Source organism: Arvicola amphibius, chromosome 4 (genome assembly GCF_903992535.2).
Source record: "Arvicola amphibius chromosome 4, mArvAmp1.2, whole genome shotgun sequence".
NCBI classification, from domain to species: Eukaryota; Metazoa; Chordata; class Mammalia; order Rodentia; family Cricetidae; genus Arvicola; species Arvicola amphibius.
In genome coordinates, this window is record NC_052050.1 from 44,217,062 (window position 1) to 44,235,026 (window position 17,965).

The 17,965-nt window shown below is 42.0% G+C and overlaps 1 protein-coding gene across 1 annotated transcript in view; it reads left to right on the forward strand.

Moving 5' to 3' along the window:
* Positions 1-17,965, forward strand: part of Efcab5 (EF-hand calcium binding domain 5) — a 92,589-nt gene that overhangs the window by 33,344 nt on the left and 41,280 nt on the right. The window contains exons 4-9 of the mRNA XM_038327891.1: positions 8,926-9,025; positions 11,531-12,595; positions 13,840-13,917; positions 14,016-14,108; positions 16,389-16,603; positions 17,665-17,821. Of these exons, the coding sequence (XP_038183819.1) occupies positions 8,926-9,025; positions 11,531-12,595; positions 13,840-13,917; positions 14,016-14,108; positions 16,389-16,603; positions 17,665-17,821 (1,708 nt within the window). The remainder of the gene's footprint in view (positions 1-8,925; positions 9,026-11,530; positions 12,596-13,839; positions 13,918-14,015; positions 14,109-16,388; positions 16,604-17,664; positions 17,822-17,965) is intronic.

Below are 17,965 nucleotides of genomic sequence, written 5' to 3' on the forward strand. Positions count from 1 at the left end.
TATTTTATTTACTTTTTAAATTGATTTTATTGAGCTATACATTTTTCTCTGCTCCCCTCCCTTCAATTCTCTCCCATGGTCCTCATGCTCCTAATTCACTCAGGAGATCTTGTCTTTCTACTTCCCATGTATATTAGATCTATGTATGTCTCTCTTAGGGTCCTCATTGTTGTCTAGGTTCTCTGGGATTGTGAATTGTAGGCTACTTTTCTTTGCTTATGTCTAAAAGCCACTTATGAGTGAGTACATATGATATTTGTCTTTTTGGGTCTGTGTTACCTCACTCAATATGATGTTTTCTAGATCCATCCATTTATTTGCCTGCAATTTTCAAAATCTCACTATTTTTTCTGCTGTGTAGTACTTCATTGTGTAAATGTACCACATTTTCCTTATCAATTCTTCAGTCGTGGCATGAGACAAAGAGTTGGTTCTTTGAGAAAATCAACAAAATAGACAAACCTTTATCCAAACTAACCAAAAGGCCAAGACAGAATATCCAAATTAACAAAATCATAAATGAAAAGGGGAACATGACAACAGACACAGATCATTAGGTCATATTTTTAAAACCTGTATTCTACAAAATTGGGAAAATTAAAAGAGATGGACAACTTTCTGGATAAATATCGGTAGTGATTTTTAATGTAGCACTATTTAACTTCACAAATATTCCAGTACTCCAAACATGCAAGAAGTGGCAGAGCACTGCCAGTTATTTAAGGTAACAAGGTTCTTCTACATCCACTGGAGAAACAGTCTGAGGCTTTGCTGATGATGAAGAGTTCTAGATTATAAATAAATAAGTATATAAATACATATGTAAATAATTTGAAATGTACAGAATATAACTAAAAACAATTCCATATATTCTCCTATCCACTGACCACCATCCCCCTTTCCTACATTAAGAGCTGCAACAGAATACCATGTTACCATATTTTAAAAATACCAACAACCGAGACAACCCGAGGCAAAATGAATGCCCCATACAGTGCCCACAGGTTCAGCCTCTGTCCATCCCCTGAGCTACAGCTCCTCTAAAAGGCATCTCCCCCTCAGCCTCCACATCAAGGAAAGTACATCAGGAGCCCGTTCACTTATTTTCTTCTCATTACAAACCTTAGATATATACAGTAGACATCAACAAATGGAAAATAAAACGCCCAAAACAGCTCCAGGTGCCTTCTCACACCAAGAGCAAACTGTGGTGTAAGAACACAAATGCCTTTTATTTACTTTACCTATTTTAAATATTTATTTAATTTTATATGTATGCTTGTTTTGCCTGCTTATATGTATGTGCACCACATGTGTTCAGTGCCTGAGAAGGCCAGAAGAGGGCACTGTAATTTCTCCAATTGAAGTTAAAGGAAGTTGTAAGCCACTATGTGGGTGCTGGGAACTGAACCCAAGTTCTCTGCCAAAGCAACAAGTGTTCTGTGATGGTCTGAATGGGAAATGTCCCCTATAGTCTTGGACATTTGAACACTCCATTCCAGTTCATGGTGCTATTTGTGGAGGTTTAGGAGGTACAGCCTGTAGAGCAAAAGGTCTGAACCCATTTCTGGGTGAAAAAACTTACCCAAGTCCACCAACCCCTGAGCACAAAATCCCACCAATCCCCACACTTGCCCCAAGATCAGGCCACATAATCCTTCCAGTCCCAGGCCACCCTGGAAAGCTCCACCCACCTCTAAGAAACCCTATATAAAGCCTCCTTCTGCTTAGTTCACTGCTGCTTCTTGCCAGAGCAGAAGCAGCCACCCCCTTGGGTCTCTACTGATAAATCTCTTATGTAAGACTTGCTGTACAGTGTGACTTTGTGGTGTTCCTTTCCCTTCAGAGATGTAACACTTACTTGGGGAAGCCTCTTCCCTGAGAGCTGTAGCACTTGCACTGGGGCAAACTGTCCCCTCTGGTCCTCAGAGCTGCAACACTTACACAGTCTTCCTGAAGGAAGTGTGTCACTGGGGTGGGCTTTGATATGAAGAACCTTGTCTTCTCCCAGTCTGATCTCTCTGAATCATGGGATGGAGGTGTGAACTCTCAGCTTCCTGCTCCAGCAGCCGTGCCAACAAGTCAAATGGCCCTTGCTACCATGCTGTCCCCACCACTCTGGATTCTAATCTTCTGGAACATAAGCCCAAATAAACCCTTCTGTAAGTTGCTTTGTCACAGCAGCAGAAGAGGAACTAATATATGCTCTTAACCCCTAAGCCAGCTCTCCAGCCTCCACCTTTTCATTCTAAAATGTTAATATCTATAAAATACAGCTTCAGGTGTCCAGACACCACTGGCCACTTCATGTAAACCACTAGCACCTGGAGAAGCTATAATATGGAATTTTATAATTAAAATGAATGACGGCAGTAGACATAACTCAAATGAGAGATGTGTCAAAAGCCAGGAATGGTTGCACATGCCTTTAATCCCAGCACTCAGGAGGTAGAAACAGACAGATCTCTGTGGATTCAAGACCAGTCTGATCTATACAGAGATTTCCAGGCCAGCCAGGACTACATAGATGAGATCCTGCTCAAAAAAAACAAAACAAAATGAGATGTGTTGAAAACAGTGTATCCCTACTCAAAGGCATTCACAAGGAGGGATAGGCTTTTTTTTAAAAAAAAATTCTTCCCCTTGCCACCTTCTTTGCTTCCTCTTCTGCCTTTTTCTGGAAACTTCTGTGTGATGTTTATGCCATCAGACTTTCTTTTAAACTATGATCACAATCTGAGTGATGCATAGCTGCTTTTCCCTGTCACTTGAGCCATTCAACATGTCACCCACCATTGGGGTCATATCATCAATAGAGATGGCAGGGTTTGTAGGTTTGATCTTAGTGCAGCAATCAAAGTGGATCAAAGAACATACAGACAGTGGTCTCTGGGTGACATTAGATCTCTTTTCTTCTTGTTTCCCTTAACTGGTTCATAATCCTTCATTTCCTTCATTTCATTTCATGTGTACTTCATCTACTTTTACATTTCTCTTTCCTGAACATTGTCATTTACCTTTCAGAGGGCTTCTTGTAAAATTCTGCAAAACTGATGGATCTGGGCTTTCCTTCTTAGGTTCTTCTCTCTGCAAGTCTACACAAAGAAGGCATGAACAGACATCATACATACCCTTGGCTTCTTGGGGTCACCTTTAACTATCCTGACAGTATTCTTCACTAGTATGAGCAGGGCAGGGGACAATGTGAGCCCCATGCTGCTGCATCCGTGAAAACCTCCTCCAGAAAGGATTTAAATCACAAGAATAGAAAAAAAAATTCAGGGAATGGAGGGAATCAAAAGAGAGAGAATACTGAATGGAGCTATAATTTAGCCACAGTGACCTAAATTTTTATAGTATTTATCTTCAAGTTTGAATCTAAGGTTTCTGCCAGTGAATGCGAAGGGCTCAGGGAGACAGACAAATAACAAAACATACCCATGGGCCATCTTTTATGAGAAATACAAATTATTGCTTAAGAGAAAGGGTTGAGGGGCTGGGGAAATAGCTCGGTTGGTGGAGGCATTTGCCGTGCAAGCACGGGGACCGAAGTTTAAGCCTCAGAACCCATGTGAGAAGCCAAGCATAATGGCATATGCTTAAAATTTCAACACTGAGGACGCAGAGACAGGTGGGTCCCAAGGTGCTCTGGCCAGACAACCTAGGCTATTCTGTAAGTTCCAGGCCAGCGAGAGAGCCTGTTTGAAGAGACGAGATTGTCCTTGGGCCTCCACATGCATGCATGTCTACCTGCAGGTCTGAGAGAGACAGACAGAGGGAGAGACAGAGAGACAGAGACAGAGGGAAAAATAGAAACAGATGTAGATTGAAGTTTGAAGTATAACCAAATATTTCTCCTGAAGATAGTCATTAAAGAGATCCTATGTGGCTGAGCATGGTGTGAACACCTCTAGTCCCAACTATTGGGAGGCAGAGGCAGGGGCATCTCTATGAGTTTGAAGCCAGCCTGGTCTGCTGAGCAAGTCCCGAGACAGCTGAGGTTACAAAAAGGAAGTCTGTTGAAAAACCAGAGAGAGAGAGAGAGAGAGAGAGAGAGAGAGAGAGATCCTGTATAATACAGTGAGTTTATTTTATTATGTACTCTTGATAAATGAATCAATTAATTTTCTTAGGACATATGTACTAATTTATGTGTCTATTATGGATGTGTGCAAGTGCCCATGCACATGCCTTGGTGCACATGCGAGGTCAGAGGACAACTTACAGCAGTCATCCCCACCACGTGGGGCCCAGGCATTGAACTCAGGTTGGCAGCCTTGGTAACACGTTCCTTAACCCGTTGAGTCATCTTGCTGGCCCCTATAGCCTCTTGCTTTCTTTTCCTTCCTTCCTTCCTTCCTTCCTTCCTTCCTTCCTTCCTTCCTTCCTTCCTCTTTCCTTCCTTTCTCCCTCCTTCCCTTCCTCTCCCCCCTCTCTCTTTCTTCCTTCCTTCCTTTCTTTCTTTCTGTCTTTCTTTCTTTCTTTCTTTCTTTCTTTCTCCCTCCTTCCCTCCCCCCTTCCTCTCTTCCTCCCTCCCTCCCCCCTCTTTCTTTCTTTCTTTCTTTCTGGTTTTTCAAGACAGGTTTCTCTGTGTAGCCCTGGATTTCCTGAAACTTACTTTACAGACCAGGCTGGCCTCAAACTTAGACATTCGCCTGCCTCAGCCTCCTGTGTGCCGGGGTTATGTTGATAGCCATAACCAGCTGAGCAAAAAGTAATTCTCAAAAGGAAACTGACATATTGCAATAACAATATGCAATTCTCAGATCCCCACTAACTTAACTTAAATCAGGAATATAGTCTATAAAATCTGCAATGCCTATTTGTCTTTCAAGCACTTCTTCGAACAGTGCCTTTTGTCCGAACTGCCAGGTTATTCTGGTGTCAAGATTTTTCCTTCCTGGTAAGATGCCTAGAAGGCAACCACTGTTGGCCAGCTAATTTAACAGCAGCTCCAATGCCATGGTCAACATGGCAGGATGCTCTCTGGAGGAGTTAGTAGAGGTTTGCTTGTTCTCCTTGTCTTCTTCTCATCATTAAACAGTCTCTGTGGTGCTCTTGGAAGGAAGGCAGAATCCAGAATAGAAAAGTCAGCTGAATTTCTGAATGGATTTTTTTTTTTTTTTTAGCACTGGCTGAAATAAACATTTAGAAAACCTGAATTAAAAAGAGAAAAGAAAAGAAAAGCCTGGATTTTAACATAAAAATACTGGGTTCTTGAGAAAGACTAGAGAATCCTAGAGCAAGGAAGGATAAATAATAGTGTCCAAAAATTGCATCCAAGCAGTTTGTCTTACTAGGAAACTGGGGCCAGGTGGTGGAAGGAGGCTGGAGACGGTGACTAATTCAGAGGTCAGCTGGTCTCTAAGTTAGGTTACTTCCTGAGTCTCCATTCCTCCTTGGCTCTAATAGGAGTTGGAGGCTGAAGGTAACACTATAAATATTTGGAAAGCCCAAGTAAGCAGCATGGTGGGGGGATTTAAAAACAGTGGAAGGAGGTCTAAGGAAATGGACCCAAGAGCACTTTCCACTCACCTTGGCAGCCAATGGTTAGCACTCCTAAATATGCACTGGGAAGGGGGTCGGCTGTGCAGAGAAGTTCCAGGACCATCTCTAGACGGCAACCTAGGGCACAGAACATGAAAACTGTAACAAAACTTCCAAAGGGGTAAGCAGCATGAGGTCTGTATACCACACAGTCAACAAGCACCATGACTGGCCCCTAATGGCAGCCACCATTTAAGCACCTAAAGAGAAATGGACAAAGAACACAAACACACAAGTCCTGGAATCACTCAACAATAGAGGGAAAACATTTTCCCAGGTATTTCTAATGAAAGTTAATAACTACTGTGTCTTTGTAAAACCATCTCAGTCCCAAATAAACACACCACAGAGGCTTACATTAATTATAAACTGTTGGGCCTATTGCTCAGGCTTATTATTAACTAACTACCTTTTACAACTTAAATTAATCCGTAATTCTTATCTATGTTTAGCCATGTGGCTTGGTACCTTTTCTCAGTGAGGCAGTCTTGCTTCCCCTGCTTCTAGATGACAATTGACTCTCTACCTTTCCTCTTCCTAGAATTCTTAGTCTGGTTGCCCCACCTATACTTCCTGCCTAACTACTGGACAACCAGCATTTTATTAAACTAATACAGGCATCAAATCTTTATAGTGTACAAGAGCATTATTCCACAGCACTAGATATATCTATTTAAATAAATAAATAAAATATATTTTATTTTACACACATGCACGCACTTCAAACAACTGAGCCCATTCCAGAATTTTTTATTTCATAAAAATAATAGCTTTGGTGAATAAAATTCTATGTGGTAGGGTGGTTCTTATGGAATTGTTATTGAGAGACACAGAGAGATATTGAGGGAATGCTTACCTGTTCAGGAGATGCTTTAAGAATGATAATATATTGATTGAAGGAGAAGCAGTGATCGCACATCAGCTTCTTGAAAGACCCAGAGTCTCATTTCAGGCCACCATCAGAAAAGCTAAGTTTGCTGTATTATAAGGTCAGGAAATCCAACCTTTTAACTTCCCCAACTACAAAATCTTGCCTGGCATTGCCCAGTGCATCCTTCCAGACATCCCAGAAGATCTATAAAATTCTGTCTAGGAGATCACTGGGAGTACTTGGGAGGATAGAAGGAAGATACTAGAAAGAAAACAAAGTTGAACAGCTCTAGAAAGAAGAGCTCTCCAACTCCAAGAAGAGCATCTGTGCATGAACTAGCATAGACTATTGTGCAGAGAAGCAAAAAGAAAGCAGCTGGCTCAGGGAAGAAGTCAGCTGGCCCTTAATATCCAGCCAAATAATCTGTACCAGCTCTCCCAAGAAGTTGATTTAGGGAGAGGCTGCTCTGTGGAGCACCTCCCTTCAGAAGCTAGGAGAAGACGAGGAGGAACAGGTCGAAGATCTTTGGAAATGGAGATGGTAGCGGTACCGGTGAAGTACCTCAGCTCTCTACAAAGAAAAAGGCTTGAATAAATCACACTGTTGGAAGGAAGGAAACTGAACCAGGTGTGGTGGTGCACGCCTTTAATCCCAGTCCTGGGGAGACAGAGGCTAGTGGATCTCAGTGAGTTAGAGGCCAACCTGGCCTATATAGTGAGTTCCAGAACAGCCAGGGCTACATTGAGAGACAAACCAAAAATCAGAAAAAAAGGAAGTGTGTGTGTGTGTGTGTGTGTGTGTGTGTGTGTGTGTGTGTGTCTGTCTGTCTGTCTGTCTGTCTGTCTGTCTGCTCTGTGTGTGTGTGTGTGTGCGCGCTTGTGCTCGTGTGTGTATTTACAGAATGACTACACGGGGTTAAAGAAGTAAAGAATTTCAAAGAGATCCGAAACTGCTCAAATTCTAAAGGAGTGTGTGGGAATGAGATAAAGACCCGACTAGAATGTCTGGAGAAGCTCTGTGCCTGCTGCTTTAGAGTCAAGCTGCCGTCCAGAGTGGGACGGAAGACGGGAAGATGGCAGCTGCGAAGACCACAACCATGTGATCTTCGAGGACTAGGCAAGCTGAAGCCCTACAGCAGTCAAAAGCTTTCTAGCTGTCGGCTCTGCATGTATCCACCAGGGCCAGACAACAGGCTGTGGGGAGTTGTGGACATCTCATCTATTCATTGCCCAGAGCTAGGAAAATACAGCCTCCATTACTGCTCAGTTGGTATTAGCCCTGTTATTAGTCCCACAGCTCAGAGGAGAGTGAGGACAGACCCAGTGCACAAGCAAAACTGATAGTAATTCCACATATTTACTTTATGAAAATTTTTCTAAATGCACACTAGGATGTGTATATAAGATTATTCACTGCTGCATATTTTTCTCAAAATACCAGAAACAACCTAATTTCTATTAATAAAAGAATGCTAAGAAATTACAATGCTTTTGTATTGTACTACATAGTAGTTAAAATGGATAAAATATACTTTTTTTCTTTGATGTTTATTTAGTTTTTACTTTACATGTATAAATATTTTGTCTGCATGAATATAAATGTGCCACATGCGTGCCTGGGGTCTACAGGTGCCAGAAGAGGGAGTTGAATCCTCTGAAACTGGAGCTATACATGGTTATGAACTGCCATGTGGGTGCAGGGAACTGAACCTGCAAAGCAGCAAGTGATCTTAAATTCTGAGCCATTTATCCAGCCCCTAAAGTGAATAAAATAAAATTAGATTCCCAAATCTAATTGAGGGGAAAAAAATCACTTTGAAAGCTAGACATTGTAGCATACATTGGAAAGACAAAGCAGGTGGATATTGAGTTCCAGGCCATATGAGGCTATATAACAAGATGCTACCTCAACCCTCTTCCCAAAACACAATTTAAAATAACAATGTAAAGAATGATACATATATTTTATCAGTCTAATACACTTTTATGCGTGTTCTTTTGTGTGTATAAACATGTTCATGTGTGCATGCCTTTGTATGCATGCACATGTAGAAGTCAAAGGAGAACACTGGGTGTTGTTTGTTTTTTGTTTCCTTGGGACAATTGTGAGTTCCAGCTACTGAGATCACAGGTGGTGTTAGCTTTACCATTTTTTGTTTGTTTTTCTGTAATAAAAATTTTCCCAAAATAATGTATAAACAAACAAGTAATGACATGCAAGGTCAGGTTAGATAAGAATTGGAGACTGTACATTGAATTCATCAAGGGAAGTCAGTCACTGCAAATATTTGTTAAATAGCCGCTAAGCCCAAGGTGTTTTGACATGTAACGAAAGGGAGAAATGATCATACGATCCAGCTTATGGATTTTGATGCTGTAGTTTTTATTTTCACAATAATGATGGAACTGGTGATGACCACAATGATAAATTACTCAGAAAATCATGATCTAGCATCATAAAAAATTTTGAATCCACTGCAGCTACTTTGTTGTAAACTTTCTGTGTAGGTGAAGGCCCTGGATCGGCAGCGGACGCTGGCCTTACTGGAAACATTCTATGATCAAAGTTCACACCCTGCTAGGAGCTTACTCCGAAACCCACGGCAATGTAAGTGCTGTTCAGAGGTAAGAGTGCACTGAAGTTGGGTGTCTTAGGACAATGGTAGATAACATGGGATCATTCTACTCCCAAGGGATCTCTTTGTACTGTATCCTTAAGTCATGGTACCCATACATTATCTACTTGCTCATATTCCCACAGAATTCACTCTTCTTCACAAACACATGTGTTTTTCATCAGAGTGCAATATCCAAACTTCTGTCACGCAAAACTCAGCTAGAACAAATAAAGAAAAGCTTTGGGAATACTTTGAATGCCTTAGAAACTAAGTTAAAAATAGTTATTCCATTTATAATGCCCAACCTAGAATTCTAAGATTTCTGTGAGAGGTGTTTCCTTTACTGAAGTAGCTTTACTTACTTTGCTTTTGTGGTAAAATATACATGTATACTAACATGTTAAAATATTCTTTTGTATGTTTATCAATAAATACCATTTACAAGGTTGTTGTTTTTTTTATATTATTTTTATGAGAGAGAGAGTGCCATAGCGTTCCCATTGAAGTCACAAGGCAGCTATAAGTTCTCTCCTCCCACCATATGGGGTCAGAGGGTCAAATTCAGCCCCTCCCTCTGTCTTGGCAGCATGCTCCTTTACCTCTGAGGCATCCTCCAGCTCTATTTTTATTTTTTTGAAGAGAATGCCTTTTAATGGTCGTTTGTTAAACAATATTAATATCTTATTTCTGTGTGCAGACTTATTACTTGGATACTCAAGAATCTGTAGGTAGTATACTGAAAGTTGTAGGGGCCACAATATTATAACTTAATTATTAAATATTTTGAGAAGAATGGGGACAGAAAGGATTTTGTGGGATTTTATTTGGGGGGTGCCTTTTCAGACCAGGTCTCATTATGTAGCCGAGTAAGTCCTGGGGACCATAAATCTCCCCCTCACCTGGGGTCATGGCCAGTATAGTCATATCCAGCAGATTTTGTTACTAGGATCAATAGCAAGATCCTTGTGAAAACCATCCAGTTTTCTTCCTAAAGTCCTTCCTTCTTTCCACTATCTCGTCCTGATGTGGGATACTCTTCTGTATGCTGTGAATATGTTTTATTACCATTGGTTAATAAAGAAGCCGATTTGGCCATATAGCTTCTGAAGGGAGGTGCTCCACAGAGCAGCCTCTCCCTAAATCAACTTCTTGGGAGAGCTGCTACAGATTATTTGGCCGGATATTAAGGGCCAGCTGACTTCTTCCCTGAGCTAGCTGCTTTCATCTTGCTTCTCTGCACAATACTCTAGCCAGGCAGAATAGATCCAGGTGGGAAATCCAAGCAAAGATTAAAGGAAAAAGAAAGTGGGGTCTGGGAGATGCCATCAGCTGCTGGAGAAGAAAAATGTGAGGTAATAAGCCACAAGCCTCATGGTAAAATATAGACTAATAGAAATGGGTTAAGTTGTAAGAGATAGTTAATATTAAGCCTGAGCTAAAAGGCCGAAGAGTTTATGACTAATATTAAACCTCCAAGTGGTTATCGGGGATTGGCAGGCAGGAGAGGAACTTCCAGTTACATTACCTTTGTCTCTCCCTCCCTTCCTTTCTTCTCTTCTGGAAATTGCACATTAAGCACACAATCTACCCCTGGGCTCCACTCTAACTCTTTTCCATAAAATTCTGAACCACCTGTCCACCTAAGTCATGGAAGAAGAGTTGAATAATAAAAGAAGAATTGAAGGGAAAGGATGGAAATTAAACCCAGGGAAAGGTTGTCATCGATAAGGCTAGTTTTTCCTTATATACTACAGGATTTTTCAATTTTAATTATTATTATTTGAACATGAGTGTGATGTGTGTGTGTTGAAGGGGGAGGGGAGCATGACTGCCACGGTGTACATGCGGAGGTCAGAGGGCAACTTTGTGGGATCAGTTCTCCTCTTCTGTCTCTGTGTGAGCTCTGGGGATCAAACTCAGGTCATCAGAGTTGGGCAGCAAGCACATCTCTCCAGCCTGTATTGCAGATACTTTAAAAGATACTTGAGATGGAAAGACAGTCCCCATCTCTATACTGCGCTTATTGCATGCAAAGGGACCACAAAAGAAAGGGTCATTTGTTTTAGCAATCCAAGCAACTCTCCAAATATGAAAATAAAAGACATGTTCATTTTGTAAACCACACCTTTCAGGAAGAGTTGATAATTCATAGTAGTGAGAATTCTTTATGTTCGTTTGGGTGTTGAGTTGCAGCAAAAGGTACCTAATTTTGTTTCTTTGTGTGGGTTTGTTGTTGTTATTGAAGACAGACTCTCTCTGTGTATGGAACTCATTATGTAGACCAGGCTAGACTCAAATTCAAGATCTGCCTGCTTCTACCTTCTGAGTGCTGGGATTAAAGACATGTGCTATCACACCCAGTTCTGATATTTTTTAAAGTAATAAGCTTATGTTATAATGACTGCCCTCAATGCTATTTTTTACATTAATTCAATAATTCTGATTCTGTATTGTAAGATAGATTGTTTAGATAAATCCTTTATTGTCTGCAATAGGGCCATTAACCGAATTTGAGGAGATAGAGTGGTCTGAATTCTGGGGCGATACAGATATTAAAAAGCACATTTATGAAGACTTTGATGAAATGCTCTTAAGAATGAATGTGTTAGCTGCTAAAAAACTTGCTGACAAACCCCAAGAAAAGGAAGATCAAAATCTTCCACAACAGCAGAAAGAGACAAGTGCCGACAAAGAACCATCCCCAGAGTCAGCCACAGAGCCAGGAACACAGCTGGCTTCAGAACAGGAAATCAGCAGAGAACAGAAACCCCACAGAGAGTCACTTACAGGACAAGAACAAGGCAAAGGGTTACACAAATCATCCGTTTCAGGACAAGGATCCCGCAGAGCGTCGGCAGTAGAGCCAAGATCACACGGAGGGTCAGTTGCAGAGCAAGGGTCCCGCAGCTCAGTGGTAGAACAAACACGGCAGAGGGGGTCAGTTGCAGAGGAAGAGTCCCGCAGAAGGTCGGCATCAGGACAAAAGCCACAGACAGGGCAAGACTCAAACAGAGAATTGGTGTCAGAACAAGAACCACAAAGAGGGTCAGTTACAGAGGAAGAAGGATCACAGAGAGGGTCAGTTTCAGAACCTGTGCAACGCAGAACATTAATAACAGGACAACGCAGAAAATCACCTGCAGATACAGGGTCTCGTAGTTCAGAAGCCGGATCGCGCAGAGGATCAGGGGTAGAACAAGGACAGAGCAAAGGATCCGGAGGTCAGCGCAAAGGGTCAGCAGGACACAAAATGTCATTTTCAGAGTATGAATCACACAAAGAGTCCATAACGGAGGAGCCGCAGTCTGAGGCAGAGCAAGGACCACCAATAGACACCATTCTAGAAGAACAAGACGCAGACTCAACCTCACAAAAAAGCGACACCTCAAAAGAAAGTGAAGCCTCGGAATTCGATAAAATGGAATCTCCAGAAGAAAAGTCTTTGCCAGTCATAAATGAGGAGGAACAAGCTGCCATGGATTCCCAACAGGGTGAAGAAGTTCCCTCGTACAGTAAAGATGATCGTCCGCCAGGTAGTTATCTAGTTCCATCAAATCAGCGTTTTGTTTTCTGGAGTGACCGTTAAAAGATCTTTTCAGAAAGCACTCATTAGGTTAGTGCCTCTGCTGGCATATCTTATCATGTAAGCCACAGGTGTATTTTCCTGCTCAGCACTTGAGCCTAGACTTTGAACGCTCAATTAGATGAAAGCCAGAACGCTTATTAATAATTTGCCTAGGATTTCATTTATACCAAAAGTCCATCAATATGAAATCTAGGAATATTTCAATGGTTTTTTGAAAGCAGAAACATTTTTGTTCTAAAGGCAAGTCACTTTTAATTTTTCTTTTATTTCAACAACAAATGGGCCAGGAATGGTGCCATATGCCTTTAATTTTCACATTCAGGAGGCAGATGAAACTGAATTGCTGTAAGTTGGAGGCCAACCTGGTCTACATAGTGAGTGAGGTCCAGGCCAGTTAAGACTGTAGAGAGAGACCCTGTCTCAGAAAAACAAACACGCAAACAGTATTTTACCTCTTTCATTTTTGCATTTTTCTATAAGAGTTTCCAAAAACCTATATTTCAGACAAAAAAAACACTCTGAATTTTAACTATTTTAAAGTATTTTTAAATTTTATGTGTATGGGTGCTTTGCTTGTATACATGTTGGCACCATGTATGCAGTACTCACAGAGGCCAAAAGAGGGCATGAGAGCCTCTGGAACTGGAGTTTCAGATGCTTGTGAGACACCCTTTGGGAGCTGGGAACAGAAAGTAGACCCTCTTCAAGCACAAGAGCTCTTAAATGGCTAAGCCATCTCTCCAATGCCCTGATTTTCAGTATGTATTCATCTCATTGGTTAAAATTCAGACATCTAGTAACACTTGGCTATAAGAGAGGCTGGGAAATACAACCTCACTTTGTATAGCCAAACAAACAGCTTTCGCTCCAGCCTCTCTCAACAATTAAAATTATTAAGTGATTTTATTTTGGTTGATTATGACACAGACACATACATGGGAAGGTCTTGGAGTTTGGGGTTGTTATACATGCCAGGAATTTGTCCCATAGGAATTTTCTTTTCTCCTGTGTGTGTGTGTGCATGTGCGCACGTACATGCATGCATGTGCACATGTCACAGTACAAGTGTGAAGGTCAGAGGAAAACTTTCAGGAGTCAGCCCTTTCCTTCTACCCTGTGAACCCTTGGGGCTAAACTCAGGTTGTTGGATTTGACAGCAGGAACGTTTACCGGAGAAGCCGTCACACCAGCCTTATCATGTTCTTTTATTCCCATTAGAAACTTCAAAACAGGACTCTCAGAAAGACAAAGCCTGTGACCCGAAGCCCCAACATGTAGAAGGAAAACAGTGGTCAGGTAGCTGCTCCCTTAGCTCTCCTTTCCTTTGTGCCCAAGAGGAAAAGCACAGCCAAGGTGAAATGAAATGGGCTGTGTGGTGGAATGTGTTTTCACAGGGGAATTCTCCATCTTTGACTGGAACATGAAGCATGTCCAATCTGAAGATGAGGAACAGGCAAAACTGATCTATGCTGACTCCAGATTCACAGGTACGTGTGTAAAAAGACACTAGGAAGCACAGGTGACACTAGTTCACCACTGTGCCCGCTGGTGAAGGCTGGGTTGAACTAGGACATACTGACGTCCTTATGCCATCTCATCCCTGGGAACTGACAAAGCTGCAGTAAAGATGGGCATTTGGGTGGTGGTATGCTTTTGGTGGTGACGAATACTATCGGTGAATGTTCTCAGGCTTTAAACTGCTGGCATTGGTATACTTTATTTTTAACTGTTGCATACCCTAATGCTGCTTTAAAGACATGATCCAAACATACAAAAGGAATCACACACTAGAAATTAGAACTCAATTAAAAATATATTTATTTCCCTAGTAGGTCTACACCCAAACATGTGAGACAGGTGAGTGTGTCTTTGATGTGGGATTCCCCTCTGTATGCTGTGAATACCATTGGTTAATAAAGAAGCTGTTTTGGGCCTGTGCTAGGGTAGAACAGAGCTAGGCAGGGAAAACTAAACTGAATGCTGGGAGAAAGGTGGGTGGAGTCAAGGGAGAAGCCATGTAGCCCTGCCAGAGATAGACACACCAGTAGGCCACAAACCTCATGGTAAAATATAAAATACTGGAAATGGGTTAATACTAGCTAGCAATACACTTAAGTGATTGGCCAAGCAGTGATATAAATAGTATAGTTTCTGTGTGATTATTTTGGGAGTCTGGGCGGCCAGGAAAATGAACAAGCAGCTTCATACAGCATGTATTGTTTATGAAGACTTAACAAAAAAAAAAACTATTGAACTGAAGGAAGAGCAATTCTTAGTTCTCAGGTAATCCATGTTATAGCTATGATTATTTCAAGTAATGCTCATATTTTTTAAAATGCTATTTTATTATTTTCTCCATCACTTTAAGTGGTAGATCTAATCATAATTAGATCAAGATTATTTTCTACATTCAATCTTTTGTCATTTAAGCCTAAATCAAATAGTAAACCTGGTTTTCAATTTAATTAGTTAATTAACTGATTGGTATTTGTGTGTGTGTGATTTATGCATGCGTGTGCACTTATGTACGGGTGCAGGCATCCCTGTGTTATGTGTGGGAAGCAGAGATTGATTTATCTCTTGCTGTTGCTGACATCTTACTATTTTATAGATAAGATCTCTGATGGAGCCTGGAGCTTGCTAGTTCACCTACACTGGTTGTTGAGCATTTCCTCAGGATCTGCCTGTCAACGCCACACGGCACTGAGATTACAGGCACACGCTGCTGCACCCAGGTTTTACATGGATCTAAACCCAGCTTCTCATGGTTGCTCAGCAAAACCCTTTACCCATAGAACCATTTCCCAGAGCAGAAATAACACACCATCTGTCCCCAAAATATTTTAATGACCAAGCATAGCATTTGTCAAGTTCCTATGAGTGGCAAGTTCATGTTCTTCATCTATGTCCACTTTTATTGGCAATGTTTTTAAAATCTCATGAGTAGTCATTTCTAAGTTACATCAGATCCCACAGAGACGGTATAACGGCATGAGTGATTGGATCAATGAATAAATGAAGCATGAATCAGTAAGCTGACATTTTATGAAAAAAATACTTCATGTCACAGTGCTCTCCAAGACAAAGATATTAGTTGACACCCTCAGGGAGAGAAGCTGGTGTGTAGCATTTATTAATGTGCCTAAGTGGGAAGTCCAGGACATAGCTGGCTTTATGTGTACCCAGTTCCAACAGAGAACAGCATCTCTCAGCCATATTCTCTGTGTCACTTTCAATTTTAGGCAGTTGTCTTCACATTGTCTCAAAAATGGCCACAGGAGCATCTGACTATGTATCACATTTTACGAATTCAGCAATTAGAACACAAAACAAAATTTTCCCTAGTGGTTCTCAAAATAATGCTGAAGCTAATTCTCATTGGCCTATCATGGGCTACACCTGTTGTCATACATGAACTTTTGGCCACACCTTACATCATACACCCACGGGACAAGGTAGGAGGGCTCTGTGCCGTCCCACTCCTCCCCCAAAGTGACACTGGAAGAGAACTGTTCCCCAAAGAAAACGATGGCTGCTGTCGTCATGGATGGAGTGTGGATTCCTGAGAGGCAGAACCAGTGGGTGCTGGAGGCAGGGTTTAGCTCAGACACTGTCCATATCTGGGATGAGTAAAGCCTGTATTCCAATCCCTTGCTCCAGAACAAAGCGATGGTGGGTTTCTATCATGGCAGGGACTTATTCCCCCCCCCAAAAAAAATCTAGAGAAACATTTACTTTACTGTCTGATGCATTTCCCTGCTTTGCAGACCTCCATGCAATTATCAGGAATACTCAGACTTACAAGGAGATAAAAGGGAGGAGCGCCTTCGATGGAGTGTCCCTCAATCTGGTACAGTTTGTGCAGCTCCTCTTGACGTTCGTCGGTGAAGATACCCCCTTGAGTGTCAGCCAGAGTCTCACCTCCTTTTTTCAGAAGAACTATTTTGAAACAAAACAAGAGAAAATGAAAGCCTTAGAACAGGTGGGGAATATTATTTACCAATGCAGGAAGTAAGGTCACCATTAGCCATAAATCCCCCAGCTTCAGCTGGTCCTAGTACACTCTCTTTAAACATGTACGACCGAGTGTACCACTGTGTTCCCACCAGCACAGCCACTAAGTACCGTTTCGATTGTCAAGATCACACTCCAGAGAACACACTTTCCTAAAAATGATAATGATGGCTTCTGGCAAGCGGTGGCGCAGGGTGCAGTTTTGTTTCTGTTCCCTGAAGCCCGAGGTGCAGATAGATGTAGATGTGACAGTGTGCGCGTACGGGCTGCTGTGTGAGCAGATATGTGTGCCAATGCATAGACTTTAGGGTAGGTTTATGCCTTGAGTATGTATCTGTGTTCATGGGCCCCCAGTGGCACACATTCCTGAGGACTTACTGCCTTCTTGAGTGATAAGTACACACACACACACACACACACACACACACACACACACATCGCCTTAAGTGAGCAGCTTACGCTGTCTCGTGGGAAATGTAGGAACTAGTCCCACTGAGTTTATTCAAGGCTTGATATCCCTTTGGCCTCCTCAAATGCCATTCCCTTCCCTTAGCCAGAAGATACTTATTTAGTGTGTGTGTGTGTGTGTGTGTGTGTGTGTGTGTGTGTGTGTGTGTGCGCGCGCGCACGCGCGCGCGCACAAGTCTAAGTGTCTATGAGGATCAGAGGCTTTGGACCCCCTGGAGCTACAGTTATGGGCAGTTGTGAGTGGTCAGATGTGGGTGCTGGAAACCTAATGTGGAATGTGGATTTTCTGGAAGAACAGCAGGATGTGCTTTCAAAAGTGCATTACCCTTTCTAATCCAGTGTTTTGGTCTTGCACAGCAAATTCCGGTGTGTTTGGCTGAGAGGTGAAACAGGGAAACGGCAATGGGCATTAAAATCAGACTCCGCGTTCCCCTCTGATATCTCAGCACCAAAGCAAAGCTGTTTTTAAAAAAATAGATGCTACACTTCCTTTAAATGCAACCCGCCTGCCCCCACAAAAAGACTGCATCTCCCATGCTCATTTTCTCATTCGTGTCCTAGGCTCGACAAAACGCCTTCCGAATCCGACGGGTGCTTCTTCTAGAAGCCCTCTTTCAGAAGTGGGACAAGGATGGCTCGGGCTTCCTGAATCTGGGTGAAGTTGACGATCTCTTGTACACATATAAGGAGGGGATGGAGAGCGAATCCATGAAGAAAGGTAAAATATTAGCATCTTCCTATGTAAGTGGCGGTGATAACTCAGTTTCTCATTTCTGTGCATTACACAAAGTCAGAAACAAGCATTAGAGGTGGAGAGTGACTCAGTTGGAAAAGTTCTCGTTATAAGAGCTTAGGCTCTGAA